Below are 25,481 nucleotides of genomic sequence, written 5' to 3'. Positions count from 1 at the left end.
ATATACAATTTTGAGCAAAAACAAACCTAATTTTTATGAAACTTACAGTCTAACATGAGAGTCAGGCATTAGTCAAGCAATTACACACATTTTATATATATACACATATAATTAAAAACTTAGATAAGTGCTATTAATAAATAATAACCAATGTTTATTGAATGCTTACTATATAAAAGGCACTATGATAAATGTTTTATAGTGATTGTATCATGTAAACCTCAACTACTCTATGAGGTAAGGATTATAATTATTATCTTACAGATAGGAAACTAAGACTCATAAAGGAAAAGGGAATTGCCCGAATTACAAGCTCACAAGTGATGGAGAAAGGATTTGATTCCAAGCAAGTCTAACTTCAGTAGCTGTGAACTTAACTGCTATCTCTACTGCCCTTCTCTCTGTGTGATGCATTTTAGAAAACTGACCTAGTCCAAGGAGTTCAGGATTGCTTGAACCAGACTACGTGGGCCTTGCAATCTATTTCAACACATTTGACCTTCATCCCAAAAGTGATTTTAAGTAAAGAACAATATAATCAGATTTGAGATTTAAAAAGACACTCTTTCCATGGCTTGGAAAATGGTTAGAGAAGCAAGAGATGCTGTGAAATCAGCTAGGAGGTCACTGCAGAAGTCCAGGTGAGAGGTAATGTTGTTTGGACTGGGACTGTGACAGTGGAAATGGATACGAATGGAGGCATCTTGAAGAAGCAAAGACAGGACCTTGTGGTGCTTTGGAAATGGCACGGGAGGAAGAGGAAGATGAATAGAATACTTCTTTGTTTTTAGCTTGTGGCATTGAATACTGGTGGTGTCTTTCATGGAGAGAGGAGGCAGTGGCTGAGGACCAGGTTTGGGAGAGCTAATGTTTTTGGGGAAGGTTGCTTTTGAGAGCTCTCTGAAATTTACAAGTGGAGATGCCCAGTAGACAGGAGAATATCAGTGTAAGGTTCAGAGGCCAGGTCCAGGCTGGAGATAAAAGTGGGAGTTGCTGGCATGTAGCTTGTTGGAGTACTGTTGGGATGGGTACTATCAAGCAAGGAGAGAGCTCTGGGCATGGAGCCAGCTTTATAACGTGAGGATTTCTGACATTGAATGGCAGATAGAGGAGAATGTGCTGGAAAAACTAGCCTGAAAAAGAGTTGCCAAAGAGGATAGTGTGATGTCACAGGAGCCAAGGGAGGTGAATTTTTTACGAAGGAGGACAATGACAATAATATCAAATGCCACAGAGAGGTTAGGTAACAGGAATTTTTTAAAATGTCCTTTGGATTTAATGCATGGTGGGCAGCACTCTGGATTTTTCCTATTCCTTTATCAGGTTAGATCAATTATCAAGTTAGAAAGCAGTAAACTACATTAGTTTAACTTTAAGTAAAAATGGTTTTGCCAAATATTTTTCAGTGTTATATTCTCATGTTATATTAAGAGACAATGTAAGACATTATTTTTAAAAATAACATTTTTGTATCTTTGAAAACATCGAAGACATAATTAAAAAAATTTGTTATATTACTCAATAATTTGTATATAATTATTTTCTTGAAAATATTATCTTAGAATTAATATCAACAAAAAGTTCCTCTCCCTTAAGGAACTGGTAAGTTTCTTTTTATTAGACAAAGAAAGAATATAACCTAATTATATCACCTAATATATATAATAACACAGATATTTTAATATAACCTAGATATAACCAGGAAATTCAGAGCTACCCTTAATACTGAAGAGATCTAACTAATTAAATCAATCTCCCAATACTTTTATATAGGTTTTGTTCTCAGACTTTATCTTTTTAGTATTATATTGTATATGGGTATAAGTTGAAAAATAATTCAGATTTTTCAGATTAAAAGAAAGTTTTACATAAACATAATACATAAAAAGAAAGTATGTAACCCTAACCTGTTTGGCTCAGTGGATAGAGTGTCTGCCTGCGGACTGAAGGGTCCTGAGTTCAGTTCTGGTCAAGGGCATGTACCTTAGTTGTGGGCTCCATCCCCAATAGGGGGAGTGCAAGAGGCAGCTGATGGATGTTTCTCTCTCATCGATGTTTCTAACTCTCTATCCCTCCCCTTCCTCTCTGTAATATATTAAAAAAAGAAAGAAAGAAAGTATTTAGCCCAGTTGGCATGGCTCAGTGATTGAATGTCCACCTATGAACCAGGAGATCAAGGTTCGATTCCGGGTAGGGCACATGCCCAGGTTGCGGACTCGATCCCCAATGGGAGGGAGTGCAAGAAGCAGCCAATATGTGATTCTCTTTCACCATTGATGTTTCTATCTCTCTCCCTTTCTCTCTGAAACCAATAAAAATATTTAAAATAAAATAAAATATGTAAAAATAAAGTGAATAAATATGTTAAAGAGTTCATACACTATATTCCCAATAATTTGGGGGAGGTATCATAGTATAGTGGGAAGTCAGACACAACTAGATTGAAATCTGGCCCAGCCACATGCTAATGTCTTAACCTTGACTCGATCTAAAAGGAGGTATTAATACACACCATATGGGGTTGCTGTGAGGAGTGAGGTAATATACACAAAGTACCCACTATGCGTGGCACATAATAGGCTCTTCGCTGGTATTCTTCTCCAAAAATCAAACTGTGATTCATGGTAGAATTCATTTAAAAGGTAATGTTAGATTTTTTAGTTATATCTTTTCTGCGGCTTGCCTTGGATACACTGGCTCTTGCTGCCTTATTCGAATTTGTATTCCTAACACCAGCTCATTTGCTGGCCTCTGGTCAATAGCCAATACAGGTTTGTTGAGTGACTTAATGAGAGAATGAGAATGAACTTGGAGTGTTTTCACATCCATCTTTCTCTCAGCCCTCACCCTCCAGCCTTCTTCTCAGTACCATTCAAGTCCTCCCAGTCGTTCAAGGCCCCTCAAATCCCACCTATGTTATGAAGCTTCTGATAATTATAACTTGCACAGGTTGGTCTGCCTTCTACCCAGGTGATTTTCAAACTATTTTTAGGGATGGACCTTCCTTAATGGAAAAACCTTGTGCAATCTCAGTTTATAAAACAGAGAAAGGGAATGCCACGCCTGTGTGCCCCACCCTTCTCTGTGGTAGAACCTCCACCTTGCATAGACTCCAAGTTACATAGAACACATCACCCTGCTTTATCCTCCAGTTGACCTATGTGTTCATAGTTCATAGTTCATAGTTCACATTCTTGTCTCTCCCGAGGAACTGTAAGATCCCTGGAGGCAGGAAGAATGTCTTAACTCTCTTCCTATATTTTGTGAGAACTCATACAGGTGCTGAATCTGTTCTAAGTGCCCAAAAGGTGTTTGTTATTTCTTCTGCTGCTTCTCCTTTCCTTCTTGAGTTGATGTTGAGTGGACTGCGCGCTTCCTGATTGGTACAGCAGGCCTATCAGGAGGGGTCCTAGGAACACCTTGGAAGCATCTGGGTCTTGGGCAGGACAGTCATATACATGGTCATCTAGTTCTCACATCCCTCTGGGGTACACAGTAACATTCTAGCTGATAGAAAATTAAGGCACTGAGAATGTAAGTAATTTCCTTCAATCTCACAGGAAATAAATTTTTAATTCATATGTGTTTGATTCCAAAGCTCTGGCCTTAACCACGATAGCCTGTGGTCTCTGTGTTTAACTATGTTTTCTCTTTTCTTGGAAGGAGCCTTGTACCCAGATGGGACATCTGGAAAGAACAAAAATGATGATATGGTTCCACCTGGCAAAAATTACACCTATGTCTGGCCAGTGAGAGAAGAATATGCCCCTGCTCCAGCTGATGCCAACTGCCTGACCTGGGTGTACCATTCGCACATCGACGCCCCTAAGGACATCTGCTCAGGGCTCATTGGCCCACTGCTGGTGTGCAAGGAAGGTAAGGGGGTGCCTCCCCCGCCCCCCCACAACCAAGTAGGCTGTTCCCAGGAGTGATAAAAAGTGTGCATACATTTCAGGTCTTGTCTTGCCTGCCTCCTCTGCTTCATGTGGAATGTGCCTCTTCTTCCAAACTTTCTATAAGATGGGAGAAATTCCTCTAATGTAGAAGATCAGTCTGACACCATAGCAGGGGCAATAATTCAGACTTCTAAGGACCACCATAGCCTTCTGAAACATATATGCTTTATTTTTTAAAGAAAAAATAAGGACATTCTCTAGTAATAGCCGTTAGTACCCCACTGACACCATGCACAGGAAAATGAAAAAAATGTAGTCAAATGACCAGGAATGCTTTTACTTCTTTATTTCACCCACATAGTCACGCTGCTATTTCATTCCCTATTGGTTTGGTGTGTTTGTGTTCTGTCAATAAAGTTGGCTTCCATCTGGGATGGACAGATTTCCAAGTCTGCAGTTGTGAAGTTTTCTGTTCTATGACTTTTCTTTTCTGCAGTTCTGTCATTTTCATTAAAGCCCTTCGCTGCTTATATGTTGCAGGTTACTCTTGTACATATAGGTCTTTGACAGACCTCACACTTACGTGACACCATTGGCAGGAAGCAAAACTCATCTTGATTTAGTTTACTCTGAACTTCTTTCTCTTCTCTTTTCAATGTGTTTGATAGGTGTCCTGAACAAATATTCAGGGACAAGGACAGATGTGGACCAAGAGTTCATCATAATGTTTACCCTGGTGGATGAGAATCAAAGCTGGTACCTCGATGAAAATATCAGGCATTTCTGCACTGAGCCTGATTCAGTTGACAAAGAAGATGCTGTTTTCCAGAGGAGTAACAAAATGCATGGTAGTGTCTCCCATGTTACCAAATACATACCGACCGCCTCTGTGTGTCTGGTGCTATGAGGGATGCAAAAACACAGAAATGCCCAACCTGGTTTTCCAAGATTTGTAACTTAGTGACGAGAATGGTTAGAAAGTGATATAAAACATATTAACACACTACGTGTCAGAACCCGCAACAATCTGAGAAGGAACAAGACAATAGATATAAGCTAAATTGCGTACGATAAAGCTATGGTACAGCAAGTGGAAGGATTGAGGTTATAATCAGGAAAGAATCAGGAGGTGACCCCAGAGGATGGGTGGACAGAAGAAAGAAGAACAAATCATCATCCTATAACAATCCTGTGATTTTCAGTCTCTTGTTTTATCCAGGAACTATTTTCTAAGCAGCTGCTAAACGTCAAGAATGATGCTACACCCAGAGTTAAATACCTGCTTGTGAATTCATATTTCCCCAGACATTCTTTAAATCAACGACATCTATTGAGCATTCACTATGTGCCATAAGTCCTTTCTAATCAGTACCGTTTCTTTCCATCTTGCTGCTTGATTTTGCCACTTACATTACGTAGTTACTATGTGCCAGGTTTTCTGCTAGGTCCTGGTAGCTGTAAGATAAGTGAGACAGGGTTCTGGTCGCCAGGGACAGAGTCAGTGGAGAAGGCAGATATGCAAATAAAGGATTGGGAAAGAGGTGGCTGACAGGTCCTGGAAGTTTTAGAGGACTGTTTACTCCTGATCTCATTGTGCCCACACAGCAGCTCCAAGGCTGTTTTCTCATGTGCCGACTACCATTTTTATTGAGTGCTTTTCTCTCAAAGAGACCAATACCTTTCATTCTCTCCTGGGACTATATTTTATAAAAGGAGCTTTTCTGCACAAAGTCATTGCGGTCAGTGATCTGCGCTGATTTTCCAGCTGTGCTAGAGAATGAATTACCAGGGTCTCGTGGTTCTGCTCGCCTCTGCAGGGGAGTCTATTCCTCTCGTGTGCTTCTGTGTTTCAGCCCTCAATGGATACCTCTTTGGGAACTTCCCCGAACCTGAGATGTGCGCTGGTGAATCAGTGTCCTGGCACCTATTTGGGATGGGGAATGAGATAGACATCCATTCCATCTATTTCTATGGTAACACCTTCATCAGCCGAGGGCATCGGACTGACGTTGTCAACCTGTTCCCAGCCACCTTCCTGACAACAGAAATGATAGCTGAGAATCCTGGGAAGTGGATGATAACCTGCCAAGTCAGTGATCACCTACAAGGTAAAGGGACAAAGACCAGTGTAAGAAGCTTAGACTAGAACAATTAAATCACACGGTCAATGGTGCTCATTCAGTGCCTGCTGTTATGTGTTATGTTTAATTAAATATTAAATATATAGGAAAATGCACAATGCTTATGTGACAGCCTGTCAACAGATATTTATTGATCCCCTCCCTATGAACCACATGAGAGGTGATTGGAAGAAATATGGCCCTCAAAGAATCTATGGTCTAATAGTCACTTGCAAAATGACTAACATTTGAGGCAGAATGATAAAGGCTCTTTGGGTGCCATAGTCACTTCTCTAGAGCGATCAGAGAGGCTTCCCGAGGAGTTGGCTCCTACTCGGAGCATGGAAATATGGGTAGGAATTGAACAGATGAAGAAGGGAAGAAAGACTTTCCATGTAGAGGAATCAGCATGAACTGGGGAAAAAAATGTTCTCTATGAGCAACTGTAATCAGAATAGCACATTTTTAGCATTGTCAATGCATTGGTAGATAATCTGGATCAATCCCCCATCCTATTCTTCAATTTCCTTTGGAGCATCTATTTTTAAGTAATTGTAGCAGCCCATTTCATTTCTGGGCTGCTCTGTTAGAACATTCTTCCTTACATGCAAAATCCGATGAAAGGTGTGCAGTAAACATTTGTTGGCTTAAATGCCTGCTGAATGACTTGGTCCTGGTTCTTTGGGACCACATAGAATAGGTCTTTACTTAGCTGGACCCATGCTTGAAGTGTGATGAGAGAGAAGCCTAGAGAGGCAGTTTGGCCCCAGTGGGAGTAGTTTTGAAAGGTAAGGGTAAGGAGGCGGGACTGTGTCTAGAAGGCAATAGTGAGTCCTTCTAGATCCTTAGGCACACTAGTGACATAATCAGTGATAGTATTTATCTGTCATTGTGCAAATTTATCACAATATTATTGACTGTATTATTCTCCTTAATCTTTTCATCCATCCCCCAACCCTCTCCCCTCTGTTAACCATCCTTTGGTCTCGGTTTCTGAGTCTGTTTTTGTTTTGCTTGTTTGTTTCATTTTGTTTTTTTAGATTCCGCATGTAAGTGAAACTATATGGTATTTTCTTTCTCTGTCTGACATTTCATTTAGCATACTATCCTTTAGGTCCATGGAAATATCAAGAAAATACCATATGGTTTCATTTATAATGGAATATTACACAGCGATAAAAAAGGAACAAAGTCTTGTATTTATACTTTATTTTTAACTTAGTTTATGGTCCAGTTTTCTGTACAAAAGATTTTATATATATATTTCTTTTTATTGATTTCAGAGAGGAAGGGAGAAGGAGAGAGAGATAGAAACATCAATGATGAAAGAGAACCATTGATCGGCTGTCTCCTGCATGCTCCCCTCTGGGGATCGAGCCTGCAACCAGGCATGTGCCCTTGGCTGGAATCAAACCTGGGACCCTTTCGTCTGCAGGCTGATACTGTATCCACTGAGCCAAGCCGGCTAGGGCTGTACAAAAGTTTTAAATGTTTTTTCATGAAGTCAAATCAAGCAGTCTTTTTCTGTATGATTTCTTTTGTGAGCAGTTATACCTTGGCTGATGGTTTTCCTCTGTTCTGCAGCTGGTATGCTGGGGCAATACAATGTTGGTAACTGCAAAAACGGTATTTCTCATCCCAAGATGAAGGGTCGACAGAGGCGCTACTTTATAGCAGCTGAAAAAATTCTTTGGGATTATGGTCCTCAAGGTTATAACAAATTCAGTGGTCTTCCCCTAAATGCCTCTGGCAGGTAAGCTTTTTTGATGGTGTTTCTGAGCCTCTCATAAAAGCGGCATCTGTTGGCCTTTTCCCTGAGATCTCATTCATATTCCCAGCACTGCTCTTATGAGCACATCTTATGAGATGACATAATGATACCACTTAAGGAGTTCTGAGCCCTGGATATACTGCTGAGAACTGGCAGACTATTTATTGCTTCCCAATTTTCTGGCTAAATCAAAACACCAGATTCATTCATGCAGTCATCAAACATTTCTTGAGCACCTACTATGTGCAAATTGTAGTGCTAAGTGCCATGAGCAATACTAAGCTGACAGAGAACAGAACAAAGCCTCTTTGTACATATGGAACAGACAGTTTTGAAAAGGGAATAAGACAGGACTCTTTCAATGGAGATGACCTGGCAAGGAAGGTTACCCTTTTTGGTTTGAGGACAGCCTGATATAAGCCTCCCTGTACAGTAAAATGCCATTTTCCTTCAAAATCTAGCACTAATGTCACCTCTTAAGTGAGGCCTGCCCTGAGCCCTGAGTCATAATTGATAATTTTCTCTCTTGGCTCCCATAGAACATGGAATGGGATCTAATGGTTTATTGAGTGGTTGTGGATTCCTATTATTTCTTATTGTAGAATCACATGCAATGATGCCTGTGAACGCATTTAAAAATGTACATTGTAATACCAAAAAGTACTGCTATTACCCTATAATCCTTTTTGTTTGGGGAAATGTTTTTTTAAAATTCTCTTTGTGATCAATAAGATACCCTTTGTTTTTTTCATTCATTCATTCATTCATTCATTTATTCATTCATTCTTCCACCAAACTGCTGATGCACTTGATCCTTGTTTAAAGAATGTGTGTGAACCATATATGAAAAACTCTGATATCAACATTCTCTACTGACCAGTATTTTTCCATAAACAGAATAATGAGAATATTGAAAATCGTGTCTTAGAAGCCTTACAGAGTATGAAGCACCTTTTAAAATCTGAAGTTAGATTATGCTGTATTCAATCAATATTTAATGTAATATATGAAAGCACAACATACACTAAGTGACATGAGGACGCAAGACAATCTCAGACAATGTCCCCACCCTAAAGTGGAGAAAGAATCTGTATGCACGTAAGAGTGGTAACTGCCAGTTACAAATGGGAGTGAGTTGTTCAGACAGTTATCTGGGCATTCAGAGAGCACTAAGAGAGATAGGAACCCTTCACAGAGGAAGCGGGACCTAAGCAGGGCCACGAAGAATGATAGACTTTGTTACACAATAGTGAAATTTTAGATGTAGGGGTTCATGCAGCACCTTCTATGCAGGAGAGAGTGATTAGATCAGAATGACTGGAGAGGGGGATATGCATAGGTGAGTAGGCATTTACATAGAGAGAATTGGGGCAAAATAAACTGGATATCAATTGCAGAGGTCCTTTAACCCTCATTTCATTGGCAATTGGAAGCAAACGACAATTTTGAAACTGGTATTGGACAGTGCAAATTGCCATTTTGGAGATTAGTGTTACAGTAGTGTGTATGCTGAGAAAAAACTGAGCGAGCCCGTGTGAAATAGAGGATGGAGAGTTAGAGGTTCATATAATAGTCCAAACACAGGTGATGCAGGCATGAACTGGGTCATGGCAGCAGGAAGAAAGGAAAGAAAAAGATGCAAAAAAACAACAACAAGGTGCTAAAAAGGAAGGGTGCACTAAAAGGTTACAAATAAACAAAATAAGGGGGGGAGGGGGTAATAAACAGCCTGTGTGACCGCAAGAGTGATGGTACTATTGACAGAAACAGGATAATATAGAGTTAGTACTAGTCAGAATGTATAGTATTATATTTCACAACTTTGAAGTGGTATTTCTTGTATGTAGCTTCTATAATAACTCTCCATTAATTAAACAGTTTGATTAACTAGACACTCTATTCCTTAATCATGCCAGATATCAAAGAGCTTACGATAGGCAGAGATATTCATATTGACATCAGCAAGAGAAAGAGAGGGTTGCTTATTCTGCAAAGAAACCAGTTAGCTCTTTGTTACTTTGTAGGACACCATTCTGGGACTCCAGTACTGGTAAGTAAGGAGTTACCTGTGCCTTCTTCTTCGGTTGCTGGACCTTTGGGGAAGAAAGTGCAGTGGCTAAGAGAGAAATGAGCTTGTGCATCATCCAGCTTTTGACGACTTTTAAGGCTGGTTGACTATTCCTGGGAACTTGTTTGAAGCCTGTTTTGTTGTTTCTTGGGAGATGGGTGGATGAATGGGCTAAAGATCACAAAACCAAGCTCCATATTGAAGGCAGTTGGTGGATAGCAGAGATGTGTTCTCAGTCAGGTTTCTACTCTCTCCACAGTGACTCTGAGCTCTACTTCACCCAAGGGGACAACAGAATAGGAGGAAAATATTGGAAGGCTCAATATATAGAGTATGTTGATGCAACTTTCACGCGAAGAAAGGGAATCTCTGAGGCAGAAGCCCATCTTGGAATTCTTGGTAGAGTAAAACCATCTGGCATGTTTTGAATGGGGGAGGGGAGATGTTTTAGCAGGCATGTACATCTACTTGGAATCTCTTCTTCTCTTGCCTATATTCATGTATCTCTATTTTCATCCTCTTCTCTCTTCTCTTGTTGATATTTTTCAGGCCCAGTCATCAGGGCAGAGGTGGGTGATACCCTGTTAGTGACCTTTGCCAACAAAGCTGACAAAATCTACAGTATTTTGCCCCATGGCGTGGTCTATGACAAGGCCTCTGATGCAGCCCCAAACGTAGATGGTAAGTCTCAGCCTCAGCTTAGGGAGGAAACAGGATGAGTATGCAAAGGACTTAGAACTGGACAGAACAGGTTCAAATCCTGGTCCCTTCACTTACCAGCTCAGTGAGCTTGGGCAATTATTTCTACTTTCTAAACCTTATTCTTCTCACCCATCAAATGCAGATAATGGCACTCAACTCACAGGGCTTTGGGAAGCAATGCAGAGAATTCAGGATGGAGTCTGGCCCACAGTAGGTTCTTAGGAAATGTTAATTCCTTTCCCCCCCCTTAGTAATGTAATAAATCTCAAAGCAAGCCACTTCCACAGTCACCTCCACTTCTTTAAGGTGAATAACTTTTCTGCTGCAGGTTACATGGAATTCTGTGGGTGAAGGATGAGGGGGAAATGTTTTGTTAAATCAAAATTTTACACATGGTCTTTGCTCCAAATCTACCAACAAAACATTTATTTGTTTATTTATTTATTTAATTTTACTTTTTTGTTAATCCTTACCCAAGGATATTTTTCCATTGATTTTTAGATTGAAAGGAAGAGAGAGAGAGAGAGAGAGAGAGAGAGAGAGAGAGAGAGAGAGAGAGAGAGAGAGATGAGAGAGACACACCGATTGGTTGCCTTATGCATGCCCCAACCAGGGTCTGGGATCGAGCCTGTAACGAATGTAACTGCCCTTGACTGGAATCAAACCCGGGACGCTTCAGTCAGCGGGCTGACACTCTATGCCTTGAGTCAAACCAGCTAGGGCCAAAATATTTATTTAAAACCATATTATGTGCTTATCATCATCGAGGGCTTCTCCCCATCACAGAGTAGGTGACACAGGCTCTCTGTATGTAAGGAAGGCAGCTTCTGCCCAGCGGCTGCAGGAAGTGTCCTTTTCTTCATGACACTGCTCCTGGGAAACTCCAGGTCTCCTCGGAAGCCTTCTCCATCACTGCAGCTGACATCATGGCTGCCTGGGCTACCGCTTCATGTCCCAGGGTGAGGCCAGGCCTACCCAGAGCTGGCTTTGTGGTGATGAGGAGGATAGAGGACGAAGGAATGGAGAGAGAATTCCCTGCTGCAGTATCTCCTGTACCTCCACTCTCTTTCTTGGCTAAAATGCTCACAATGACTTTTTGTATGTGTCCAGAAAAAAAAATGTGACAACCCAAATGTCTATTTCTATTGTTTAACTCAGCAAACTTATAGGGCACCTTTTGTGCAAAGCCCTGGACAAGATGCAAGAGTGGCTCTGTCTAGCAGGAGAGATTTAATGTGTTCATTGCCATGTAATGTGAGGATTAAGTGCACAGTCTTTAGAATTGAACGGCCCTGGGTTTGGATCCCAGATCAGCCTTGCAGCCTTGAACTTTTCTTATAGTTACTTGGGTTATTTCCTAGTTCAACCTTCAAGATTTTAAACTCTTTAAAGATAGGCCTTTTGCTTAACTTTTTGGGATATACTTTGCTGGGCCAAATGTAATATATTCCACATAGAAAGCAGTCAGTAATATTTTATGCCTACATTTAATTGCTAAGTGGGCAAATATCACTTTTTAAATATATGCTAAACCTGGTATTTGAGTAAGAATAGCATCTATGAAAATAATAAATGTAATCTATGAAGAAGACAATCCTTTGATAGAAGCTTTTGCTTCATGAAAGAGAAGACTGTGGCTGTAGCTTCCCTTGATAGATACATAAGCAAAATCAACTGTCCTTCTTTAAAACATATCAGAGAGAGACACCCTGGGCTGGAAAACCCAATCTGACAAATTTAATAATGTTCCTGGTTGTTGCTTCGAGTAATTGTTTCATTTATCTCCTCAGGATTTGTGAAACCAGGGGCACATGTTAAGCCGGGTGAAACCTTCACGTACAGATGGACAGTGCCTGAAAGCGTAAGCCCAACAGCTGGTGACCCTCCCTGTCTGACCTACCTTTACTTCTCAGCAGTTGAGCCAATCAAGGACACCAGTGCTGGCCTTGTAGGGCCTTTGCTAGTCTGTAAAAAAGGTGCTCTCAATGCTGATGGGACACAGGTAAGTCAACAAATGTTACCAAGTTCTTCTCAGGGTTGTATGTAGGAAAAATCAGTAATATGGTTAGAGATTAGATCATAATACAGAGTCGGTTACAAAAAGCAATTCCCCCTTCTTCCTCTTGAAATTGTCTTCTACACAATGGGAATTGTATTTTTTTTGTAAATTTACATCTGACTTTCCTGAGTTACAGATGCCCACCCAGAAACCCGGGATTTCTGCTTGTTGGCTGGGGTTTAGTGGGTCTCTCCCTGTGCATTGCTTTGATTCTAGAATCTCCTGAGATTTACATGGAATGCAAATTGGGATCCTTTCTTCTTGGATAAGGTTACTCAAGCCTGGCCACCCACTGGAATCACCTGGGAGCTTTTAAACATATTTTTTCATGTGTTCCAGACCAATCCATCAGAATCTCCAGGTGATTCCAATGAGCAGCCAGGGCTGAGTGAGAACCACTGTTAACTCCTCACTACAAACTGGAAGTTAATCACTCTGGCTGAAAGGACAAGAAACATGTACATAACTTCTGGCAAGTCCCATCTTAGAGGCTTGGATGGTTGCACTAGGTAGTGTGGCAAAACATAGCATCCCAAGCCATGTCTGCATGCTATTAAATACACTGATGAAAAGAGGGAAGTCCAGTCATTTAACCATTTGAAATTACTTCACCAATCAGAAATAGCAAGACTATTTATTTAAATGGTATCTTTATAATGCTTGCATTGTATGGACCCACTTCTGGGCTTAAAGGAACTTCTAGGTACAGGACATAAGTGTCTTGGTCTGCCTCACATTCTCATTTCCCTGTGCAAAGGACCAATCCTGGAAATGTCTATCTCAGATTCAATGTGTCCCTGGCCCTCAATAATGCTTGTGCAATAAGACTGAATATTTATACTGAACCCCAACAATCATATAAGGCAAAGCAGAATGACTATCCCTATTTTAAAGCTGAAGGAACTGAGGCTCAGAGACATTGAATGATATCCCAGGACACACCTAGTAAATAGTGATAGTCCACAGAATATGGAACTTGGAGCATCCAACTTTGGTCTTTTATCAATACACTACCCTGCTTTTTATTAGCTAAATACCTGAACCAAAAGCATAGTGTGGCCAGAAACATTTTGTTAGGTACTTCTGATTTTTTCCCTGTTGTATCCATTCAATAGCAACTTTGAAGTTTGCTAGTAGCATCTTATAAGTATTCTCTGGGAGTTGTTACCAAAGCCAAATACCTTTTATGCTCAGTCCAATTACATAAAATCATGAAAAAAATAATGGCATTAGAATCTAGGCCTGCCTGCTTCCATAACCTATAATCTTTAATATACTTGTGACCATTTTGCTCCCCTCAAATTTTTATGTTTTATTTTGAAAAATTTCAGGCCTATGTTGTTTCTTTCTATAGCCCATTATCTTAAATTCCTGCCTGCTAAAACACCACGCGATTAAAGCAGTTAAGTGTACAGGTACAGTACGAGCGTAAAGCAAGCAGTATCCACATCTTCTGTAGGGTGTTAGGAAAGTGTCACAGAAATGGGACAGCTAAGCTGGCCCTTGAGGCTGCATTAGGGTGGCAGACCATGAAAGTTACGGAGTACATGCATGAAGGACAGAGACCTCCAGAACACAGCATGTTCAGATTGGTGCAAGAAGCTAGGCCTCTCTTTGGTCAAAGTACCAGGAGGGAAGGGCCAGGAGATGAGGCAGTACAGGCAGGCAGGGACCAGGTCACTGTGAGTTTAGGTTGTATTGTCCAGTTTATGAGGGAAAGAGATGTGATCAGATGGCATTGCTGAGGAGCTCTCTGGAGCAGGCAGCAGGATGAAGGTTGGATTAGATAAGAGCATGTTAGGGAAAGGAGACAGAAAATTGAGGGACAGAAAATACAGTCACATCTCTATTTCAGCATTTAAAGGAAAACACATTCCATCAATTCGAGATGCTTTGTGGTCAGATAGGCTCAAATAGAAGGATTAGGAATATACACAGTGGGAAGTAATACGTAGTCCCTTCAAGGTCAACTCAAGTTAACATAATATAACGAAGTCTCATGGATTAACTCAATTCATTATTTCACTCACAAACATATATTGGGTGCCTGCTTTTCCAGACTTTTTATTTTATTTTTTATTTATTTATTTTTGAGCTTGGGATACAGAGAGGAACCTAGGATGTTCCTATAAGGCCTACATTGCAGTGAGAAAAAGATAAGTTTACAAACAAGATATAATTTAAGGTAGAGAAATGTGCTATGAAGAGCAAAGTAAGGTAAAGTGAGCAAGTTTGAAGGCAGGGTGGAAGGTGAGTGACTGTTTTAAACAGGATATCAGGGTAGGGCACCCTGAGGAGGTGACATTTGTGCAGAGAACTGGATGGAGTTAGGGAGTGACCCAAGCAAAACCTGGGAGAACCTTCTAGGCAGTGAGAACAGCACATGAAAAGGCCCTGAGGGGGGAATGCACGAGGTTGGTGTAAGCGTGGCTGCAGTAAGCAGGGGGTGAGTATGAGGGCATGAAACCAGGGAGAGAGAGAGGCTGAGGCCATGGTCAGGAGAGTAAGACAGTGAGGACCAGCTGACAACAGCAGTACCACAGGTAGAAAGTCTCCCGAGCAGGGCCTTATTTCCCACTTGGCGAAGGAGAAGGATATAATGAGAAAGACGAATCTTGGGGGGAGTATAATAAATTTATCAGAATCATCCTCAGAATCCTGATTTACAAAATTACCCCGTACATCTATGGCTGATGCTGATTCTTGTTTACTTCATGTTAACTTTGAAAGTGAAACCGAGCTAAGAATTTCTCCAAGCTGTACTTTTCATATATTTATTTCTTTCTTCTCTGTAGAAAGGAATAGACAAGGAATTTTACCTACTATTCACAGTCTTTGATGAGAATCTGAGTAGGTATCTTGATGAAAACATTCAGAAGTTTACCCTGCGTCCCTTCAGTGTTGACAAAGAGGATAAAGAGTTTGTGAAGTCCAATCGGATGCATGGTATGAAAAATGACTTTTCCCCTGTAAAGAAAAGGCGTCGTTGCATTTGAAGTGAAAACGTTTGGCATCCTTTAACTATCTTAGTTTTTGGTGTCTTGGGCATTGTTCTTGGATGAGTAAATTAGTTCATGGCTTCAGCCTCACAAGGTATAGTGAACCCTCACTATCTTCCAGAGAGGTTGTGACCTTAAGTAACACTTCTAAAACACTTTGTCAGCCTTAGATGAAGCAACACAAAATTAGAACTTGCAATGGTCACAGTGCATCTTAATTGTATAAAATCACTGACAAAATGCCCCCCCTTGGGTTTGTGATAACAGCATTAAGTCTGATAACCCCAGTGATAACTGGAGGTAATCACTATATAGCAAAGGAATTCTTATCAAGTTGTATGTGTGTCTATTTAAAGGGTTAATTTGTAAAATTCTAGCCATTCCTATTCCAGATCTTCATTTAGGAGGAATTATTTAATTCACCTTCCCTGCAAGAGTCCAAACTCTCAAATGCCTGCAAGAGTGTGCAGCCAAAAAAAAAAAAAAAAAAAAAAAAAAAGCAGGGAGCGGGAAGAGGGGAGGGAATCTAAAACAAACACTGTAAGATAGATAAAGGTGCTAAACTGCTTGTCTTAGGACCCATGATAACATCTATTTATTGCCTTTAAAACATTATGAGAAAATAACAAAGCAGCCCTTAATCTCCCTCCCCCACAAGGAAGTCCAAGGTTCCAAGTGACTCACAGCAACCAACTCACAGACTCCTAAGGTCCTGGATGCTCCATTCCAACAGTTTCCTCTTGGGCCAATAGAAAGCATGGAGTAACGCATTTTCATTATTATCTTCTACAAAAACCTTTGTTATAACTCAGTACAAAGTTTGTTTGCAATCTGCCTAGTAGCCAATAAAAAAAAAAAAAAACGGGAGGAGGGGGGATACTAAAACTAAAAATGAGGAAACATAGCAATTCCTTAGTGGAGAAGGTAAGTTGCAAATGAAATTTATCATAAGAGAAGCCTATATATAGAAAACATTCAACAACCTCATGGGCCATGTCAAATCCAGCCCCATCCTGGTTTGGCAATGTGAATATGTTTTCATACTTTGGATATGCAGACTGTGTCATTTTAAAAGCAAAGTTCAAGGAAAATCATGTATTTTAATTTAAATTTTACATTAATTGTGAATTAAATTATCTCTCCAGTCTTGCTTGCATGGAGTGGGAGGAAGAAAGGTGGTAACAATACCAAAGAGAAAGTACTTCACATGGTATACAATGCTTTGCATTCCACCTATTCTATAGTCTATATTCAAAGATGTTTGATGAATGAATGAACAAATGAATGAATGAATGTTCCAGAAAGAGAGCCATTAAAGTAGAGTTCCCGAGCAAGAGAAGATTCTTCACCAGCCAGCCAAGGACTAAGTTATTACAATGATATCTCTTTGATATTCAGTGGACAAGATTTAGATAATTTATTTGCAAAGCATGATCAAAGATTCTTTTTTTAGAAAATGAGATGTTCCCTCTCAGAAGTCCCAGGGCTTCTTGGAATTTCTACTAATAATCTTAGATATCTGAGGAAAATTACCAACCACCACTGGTTCTGCAGACACAGAAATAAAAAGTAATTTTGTTTGAGAATGGGATTATAACAGAAGATCATGCAGGGTATAGCACTTGTTTTTTCCTACAATGGACATTAGTAAGGAGTGGGGGCAGGGATGGAATCTTTATCTCTCTAATGGACATCAAGCATGAGACATAATTATGTGCAGTTGCCCCTCAGACAGTGTTGTTCAGTCATGGCATTCATCACCCGCCACCCCCCACCCCAGAGTGAGAATGTGTTTTGTAAAATCTCTATGCACTGCTCCAGGTAGCCACTATCAATACTGTGGGGTTGATGTAAAAGATAAAAACAGTTTGCATTTCTGAAGATACAGATGGTATTCATATCTAAGTAAGAAGTACTCTAAGTTCTTTCAATTATTTTACTGAGATAGGAAAAGTTACCATAAGGCAAACTTATTTACCCAAAGACTACCTTCTTATAAACTTAGTGTTCCTCTTCAACACCCTCCCAGCCCCCCAAAAAAATTCCTCTCCACTGACACAATAGCCAGTATAATGTCAATTAATTGCAAATCTTTCAAATGATGCAGGATCCATGAAGTCAGTAAAGGAATGTCTGATATCTTCTAGAATCAAATGCAAAGCATTGACAAATAAGGATCTGACAAAATTATATGAATTAATAGCTGAGAAAGATACATTTTACAAGGGAGATAACAGGATAAGAATCTCAAAAGAAAATGATTTTCATATCAAGAGTTTTAGAGAAGCCCTAACTTGTTTGTCTAAGTGAACAGAGCGTCGGCCTGTGGACTGAAGGGTCCTGGGTTTGATTTCAGTCAAGGGCGTGTACCGTGGTTGCAGGCTTGATCCCCAGTAGGGGTTGTGCAGAAGGCAGCTGGTCAATGTTTCTCTTTCATCAATGTTTCTAACTCTCTATCCCTCTCTCTTTCTCTCTGTAAAAATCAATAAAATATATATACTTTTTAAAGTTTTAGAGAAGACTTTGGGGAAATTGATAAAGTCCATAAATATTTTTACAAGGACGATCCTCTTTATAATCTGCAAAACTAAAATTGAAAGATTTCATGTTAACCATCAAACAATTATCAGAAAAAAGGATGCCAGAACACAACCTGATTTATTCCTTACTAATTCTTATAATTCATGCATGCCTTTGTGTATATGTTGTTACATATAACATTTTCACAGTTTTCGTATATTTTTATTATTCATTGTTCATTTCAGTTTCAGTTTCCATTTGAAATTGATTAACCATGACTTTTCCCCAGTACTATTATTCTCTGATAATAAGGATCTTCTGTAAAGAGTTTGAACACTTGAACACCCCACCCCCATGCATACTGATAAGCTTTCACTAAGATGATGTGTTTTCAGTATTTCTACCAAATTATAGTGGACTCTGACTACCTCTTTCCTTCCATTTAGCTATTAATGGATATATGTATGGCAATCAGCCAGGCCTTAACATGTGCAAAAAGGATAGAGTTTCCTGGCATATGATTGGAATGGGCACTGACACCGACATGCACGGAGTTTATTTTCAAGGCAACACCATCCACCTACGAGGCACTCACCGTGACACCCTGGCCCTGTTTCCTCACACCTCTACAACAGCATTCATGCAGCCGGACCACGCAGGTAAAACTTGGCAGAGCCATCTCAGGTGACCAAGTTTCTATCTTCAGGCATATACTCTTAAGGTCCTTTCTCAGAAGACATTCGTCAAATTTGGGCACTTCAGGGTGTGTAGAAAGAGGTACAGTCTTGATTAGAATCAGAGAATCCTGTTTTATTCCAAACATATAGTATAAAGGACAAAGGGGAAGCATCTAAAATAACGTCCACAAAGCAGAAGTGGGAGTCCTCTAAATGACCTTGCTGCACAAATCTACAAGCATGCTCTTGATTCATATCTGTGAACAATTTAGCCCCGAGAAAGAATACATTTTTTCTCTTTAACCACAAACATCATTTTATTTATTCTTTAATTTTTTAAAATATTTTTTATTGATTTCAGAGAGGAAGGGGTAGGGGGAGACATCAATGATGAGAGAGAATCATTGATTAGCTGCCTCCTGCATACCCCACACTGGGGATCAAGCCTGCAACCCAGGCATGTGCTCTTAACTGGAATAAAACCTGGGACCCTTCAGTCCACAGGCTGATGCTCTATCCACTGAGCAAACCCGGCTAGGGCCACAAACATCATTTTAGTTGCTGCTCTGAAGCATCTTACCAGGTATGGACAGCCCAGTGGGTGCTTCTAGGTTATGGACATAGCCTGGTCTGCCTTCTCTAGAGATTGATAATTTCCCTTTTGATGATTTATTTGGGGGCTTCTCTATTTTCATTCTGTTGGGCACCTTTGGTTTCCCCAGAGGATAAGCGCACTGGGTTTGAAGTCCATGGAAGGCCCATTGAAGTGCCTGCACCCATCTCTTCTTTTAGAGACTCCTTAGCCAATTAAATGCTCAAGGAACTTTTATAAGAGATATAGAGCAATACATGGCAGCATATGCTTGCTGTTGCATGAAAAGTAAGGATAGCAAGTGCTATGGGCTTTTAACATGTTTCTACACCCAACATTTTCATTAGCTTTGAAAAGAAACCAATATGCTACTCAAGATGAGTTCTTGCCAACTCTGCCTCCTTCATGAATGGATGTTTACTTCTTTAATTAACACTGAAACTGCAGTGTAGGTGCCTCCTGGTGCCATTGGTTAAGAACTTGAGGTTTGGGTTTCAAAACTTTTGCCCAATAATTGCCTGAGAGTAGGAACTCCATAATCTGTGCCTTGTAAACCTCTAGTATTCAACCTTTCTATATTAATGTAATTGTTCAATTATGAGTCACCCAAACCAAGGGATGCCTTGGGCACAATGAATTTTGTTTTTAATATACTCCAAAACCAAAAAGAGGAGGGGAGAGAATTGCCAAATAGTTTTAATCCATTGAAACAGACGTTCAAAGCTATAGCTGGCTGGGATAATTTTAGAGACATGGCTACTTATTACATGCCACGAGTATTACTCATGTGCTCTACAGGCTTCTAAAGAGCTTCATGACAATGGTTTCTGGTTTATGTTTGGTGGTAAGTACAAATCTGTGACTGCTTAAAAGCTTGGTCATGTCACCAATTCCTGTCCCTCGTCTATCAGCCAAAAAAAGTGCCCCAAACATGGGCAAAGTTGACTATAGTCTGCAACTCAAACATTTTCATTTTCTTTAAAATCACTCTATTGAGGTATGATTGATATGCAAAAAGCTGTACACATTTAATATCTACAAATGAACTAGTTTGGAGATAAGTATACATCTCTGAAACCTTCACCACAAACAAGGCCATAAACTCCTTTGTTCTGAGAGAAGATAATTCCTTGACTACTGAAAAACATGATGAACACACATATGCAGAAGAAGCTCTTTCCAAGTCTGTCCTCACAGGTGCTTTCCCTTGTGGTTTCACAGAGTCTTTTCCTCATGAAGGTACTCACCAGAGGCTTGGGGGTTCTAAGGTAGCCACTGAACCAACAATTTTTGCTCATCCTGAAGGGATAATTTGGCAGTATTTAGACATGTGTAGCATGATAAAAATTCTCTCTGTGCATCATAGATAATGAAAGCTGCATTAATTACTCACCCCTAAGAATAGACTCTACTAGAGGAAGAGAAGATTTATTGATCTAATAATTTTACTAACAGTAAATATCTTCCAACAATTTTGTTTTATATGATTTTATGTCGAGTTCAATTAACATATATCTACCTGATGCTCATGCATCTAGAAAATTCATTTTAAAAATTACATAATCTCAATCATATATGAATTTTGGCCCTATGTGGGGAAATCTAGTTGACTTTTTATTTTTTGCTTTTCATCTGGCATAATGTAGACCTATCATTGGTAATGAGAATCTCGTTGGCTCAAAGGCTTAATGAAGTAGTATGTTTGGTTTTAATAATACCTTATATGTGTATTGTGCTTTATAGTTTATGAAATCCTTTAGGGCAAATACATGGCTTCAGAAATGTGTCCTCATTTGAACTTTGTCTAGGATATTAATCTTACAGGTAATTAGTTCTGTTTCAACTGGGCTGGGCTAAGATAATCATCCCCAGCTGTGATTTTCCAGGAGTACTGTCTTCTGACAGGTGTGCACCACAGGGAAGACCCAGGTAAATCACTTCTCGGCAGCAACTTCACAAGTTTTATTTTTCCGTTGCAAATGAATTTCAGGTGGTATTCCCCCCCCCCATAAGTAAATATATTCCAAGTAATTTCTCTCCCTGGGGGTCTGATTTTGAAATACTACATAAAGTTGACATTTTTTAAAAATCTACCTTCCCGGTTATTGATTTTGGGATAAAATATGTAAGTTTTCTAGCAAACCCAAACCAAGAACAACAACAAAAACCACAATCGACCACCACACCCAATGCCAAGCCGTTTCTCTTTCAGGTATTTTCAGGGTGTTTTGTTCCACCATGCACCACTTCACGAGAGGCATGAATCAGATATATGAGGTCAGCAGCTGTGGCAACAAGGACCCCTCCGAGCAGCCATACGGGATGATAAGAACCTTTTACATCGCCGCTGAAGAGGTAGAATGGGATTATGCCCCTAACAAAAACTGGGAGTTCGAAAAGCAGCACTTGGACGCAGGAGGGGAAAGGTACCACGGGCGAAGCCGCCAAGTCTCTTGGGTGGGATTGCACATGCGCTGTAGACATTTTTCAAATGTGGAAACCTAAGAACGCCCTGGTTTTGCCTGCACAGTTCTGGCAGAGACTTTTACTGTGAGCACAAAAGATGAAGGAAGCTGCCCATCTCCATCCCGAGTAGGGAACCTGAGGTCATTTTGAGGACACTCGCGGGCGGGCTCTGTACTCCTCCGCCAGCGGTGGCTGGTCCACGTGTGGCTGTGACGAATGAAAGTGACTTTGAGTGAGCGTCGGATTTAGGGGAAGAGGCAGATCCCAGTGAGCGTGGGACTGAGAAGACAAAAGGTGCAGCAGGCGGCAGAGAGGGCGTAGACGCAGGTGAGAGGGTGGACTGCTGTAGATTGAGGACCACGAGGAAGGGGGCCGGAGGGGGGCCACTGACCAAGTGCTGACCCGGGTGGGGGACAACCCAGCAGCAGGCAGAAATGCCAGTTGAGAATGGAGGAGCAGGTCTCCTCTACGGGGCCCTGTACCCAGGAAGTCCGCAAGACTGATCTTCGCATGAAAGTGCTGTCAGCCATGCTAAGCAGCGAAGCATCAGCGAGGCTCAAGCCCCTGCGGGCTGGTGAGCCCTGGTCCTCCTAGCCCCCAGGATGCACTGCGGCAGAGTCAGACAAGGTAGAGAGGCATGTGTCAGGCTCAGACCTGCAGACTTTCTCCCCCAAAGTTCATCTCCCCCCATTTCTCAACTTCCCTCTGTTTGGCTATCACTGCCCCCCCAGATACAGACTCGGAGACTCCATGCAGAGAGTTAAAATTGGTCATTGGCAGAGCTGGAATTGAACACAGACCTTTTGAAGGACAAATACCAGGACATGTTGACTTCCGTGCCCCTGTCCTCTTGGTTCTTTATTATCATCCTTCCTTCTCCCCTCCCCTCCACACTCCTCATACTTATCCTCTATGGCTATGCCACACACAAACTCCTCTACGCACAGCTGTTTCTGACCTAGTAGGTTTGTTTCTCTTCTACCTTGTTGACCTCTGTTTTGAGGGTTCAGACTCCTGGAAAAGAGTATAACAGTGCCACCTTATGGATAACTGAAGAAACAAAATGAATCTACATTTTAAAAAGATTTGTCTTGGGGACAAGACGACTTAAAATTCATTCAATTATTCACCAACTCATTTGTTAAACCAGACACCCCTCTCCTGCAAAACCAGTGCTGCCAGTGCAAGCTAAGAACTGATGTCGGTGCAATGGAATAGGAATGAATACTGATTTGGCCTTTTCTAAAAACGATTATTCCTTTACACGGCTGCCATAACTAAAGAAATAATTGTGTTGCATGTACAATTTTAGCTCATGAGTGTGTAAGATACATAGCCTTCCTTATTTTCTTGAAACTCAGTGTAATTTTAGTATTAAGACCCGGACCCCCATACCCCATCCCTCTGGGCTGGCAGGAAGTTCTAGCTTCATTCCTCTGGGATCGTCTCCCAAGTTATACAGAAGGAGAGCAGGAACTGAGTGTGCTTGCACTCTGCCCCTGCCACTCTGCATATTTCCCATAAACAAATAAATAGATAAAAGCAAAGTAAAAATGAGAGCATGTTCACATGTTCAAAGTACAAACAATTTGTAGATAAAATAACAGAACAGAAATGAAACAAGTTCCCCTAGTGGCACATCTGTGGTACCCCTGTCAATAGAAACCCAGGAACAAAGGTCCCTTCTATACCCCAGTTGCTATTCCTCTGCCCTTTGACCCAAGGCCATCACATGGGACACATCTGTTTTTTCAAACCACCACTGGGTACAGAAAGTCTTTCCCTGGGGCTTCCTAAGAATACACCGGGAGAGCCTTGGGTCCCAAAAGGCAAAAATGGGGCTATCAGCACAATGCCAGAGTTTGTGCAGTGGGAGGGAATTTGAAAACAGAAGTTCAATTGCTATAGAGAAATAAAGTTGCATTCCTAGTATTCCTGACTGACATGCAGATAATGTAACTAACCTGGGACTCAAGATAATAACCACCATCTATTGAGCACCCACTGTGATCCAGGCATTTTGCTAGGGCTTTTACAAACTACCTGGTATGACCCTCACAACACACTTGATCAGCTTTGACTCAGCACCACACCGGACATCCTAAAGAGATAATGATAGAGCAAGTGCTTACATGGTGCTTAATAAGTGTCAGACTTAGTGCATTACAGATCTTATCTCATATAATCCTCACACCAATCCTGGGAGCTAGACACATTATTATCACCCCATTTGGAGGAAAGCAAAGCTGAAAACAGCACAGCGTGGCTCCAGAGTCTGTGCTTGTCACTACCACAAGCGTTACTGTACACCTGGAAAATAAAAGCAGAAGAAAAGTTCCTTCCTTGGAAAGCATGCAGGGTAGAAGGTATATGTGCATTTGTTAAATACCTACTGTGTGCTAGGCATTGTGCAAAGTGCTGGTGAAACCGTGCTGAGAAGGGCAGACAAGGTCCTTCTCACACAGACTTGATGGTCCATGGGGAAGACATTAGGACAAGAACATTGAGTGAGCCGAAACCAGTTTGGCTCAGTGGATAGAGCGTCCGCCTGCGGACTGAAGGGTCCCGGGTTTGATTCCGGTCAAGGGCATGTACCTTGGTTGCAGGCACATCCCCAGTAGGGGGTGTGCAGGAGGCGGCTGATCGATGTTTCTCTCTCATCGATGTTTCTAGCTCTCTATCCCTCTCCCTTCCTCTCTGTAAAATATCAATAAAATATATTTAAAAAAAAAAAAAGAACATTGAGTGAGGCAATCACAATGAGAGGGAAGTGCAGAGTGCAGCCAGAACTCACAACAGGAGCACACAGCCCCCTCTGGGGGAGAGACGGGGATAGGGTAAGTGGTTGGGGAAAGCTTCTGGGAGGAAGAAATCTTTGACCAGGAACATGAGGAGTAAACAAATTGAAGTGGCAGGAACTGCACTCTTGGCACAGGGAACAGCACATGGGAGGCCTGGAGGTGGAGAGGGCATGTGGTGTTCAAGAGAGTAAATGTTTAGCCTTGGCTGGTGTGGCTAAGTTGGTTGAGCATGGTCTCATGCACCAAGAGGTAGCCAGTTCGATTCCAGGTTGGGTCACATGCCCAGGTTTTGAGCTTGATGCCCATAGGGGGCATGCACGAAGCAGCCAATCAATGTTTCTCACATCAATGTTTCTCTCCCTCTCCCTCTCCCTCTCCCTTTCTCTCTCTCAATAAAAACTTTTCTTTTTTAAAAGAGTGAGTGTTTAGAATGACCTGAGCATAGAGTATGTGAGGGCCAGTGATGGGAAACAAGGTTTGGGAGGCTGGCAGAGGCAGATAGTGAAGTGGTGGCATGCGAGCCAATTTAAAGAGTTTGGCAGTGGGAAGCCATAAAAAGGCTTTCCACAAGGATGACTTGGTTGAATGTATTGTTTAGGGTCACTGTCCGCAGTGTAGAGCATAGAGGAATGGGAGGAGTGTAGTTGGCAGGAGGATGATTAGGAACAATTCCAGTTAATGCAGGTGGCTTAGATTGAAGTGTGGGCAGCTTCACGTATCTCCATAGTTTAGAGATAAAATTGATAGATTTTTAAAAATCTTTTGTGATGGTCTATCTTGGTGATAGATTAAGTATACAGTCAATCTTCA

At 41.0% G+C, this 25,481-nt stretch overlaps 1 protein-coding gene across 1 annotated transcript in view; it reads left to right on the top strand.

The window, feature by feature from the left end:
- Positions 1-25,481, top strand: part of HEPHL1 (hephaestin like 1) — a gene marked incomplete at both ends in the record, with an annotated part of 57,195 nt that overhangs the window by 18,585 nt on the left and 13,129 nt on the right. Inside the window, 10 exons of the mRNA XM_080643248.1 lie at positions 3,664-3,876; positions 4,565-4,744; positions 5,750-6,004; positions 7,601-7,769; positions 10,115-10,254; positions 10,405-10,536; positions 12,348-12,559; positions 15,412-15,562; positions 18,582-18,794; positions 21,617-21,830. Of these exons, the coding sequence (XP_080499374.1) occupies positions 3,664-3,876; positions 4,565-4,744; positions 5,750-6,004; positions 7,601-7,769; positions 10,115-10,254; positions 10,405-10,536; positions 12,348-12,559; positions 15,412-15,562; positions 18,582-18,794; positions 21,617-21,830 (1,879 nt within the window). The remainder of the gene's footprint in view (positions 1-3,663; positions 3,877-4,564; positions 4,745-5,749; positions 6,005-7,600; positions 7,770-10,114; positions 10,255-10,404; positions 10,537-12,347; positions 12,560-15,411; positions 15,563-18,581; positions 18,795-21,616; positions 21,831-25,481) is intronic.

This window comes from Plecotus auritus (assembly GCF_963455305.1).
Source record: "Plecotus auritus genome assembly, chromosome: 9".
Lineage (NCBI taxonomy): Eukaryota > Metazoa > Chordata > Mammalia > Chiroptera > Vespertilionidae > Plecotus > Plecotus auritus.
The sequence above is the reverse complement of the archived record's forward strand: the minus strand, read 5'-3'. Positions and strand labels throughout refer to the sequence as shown.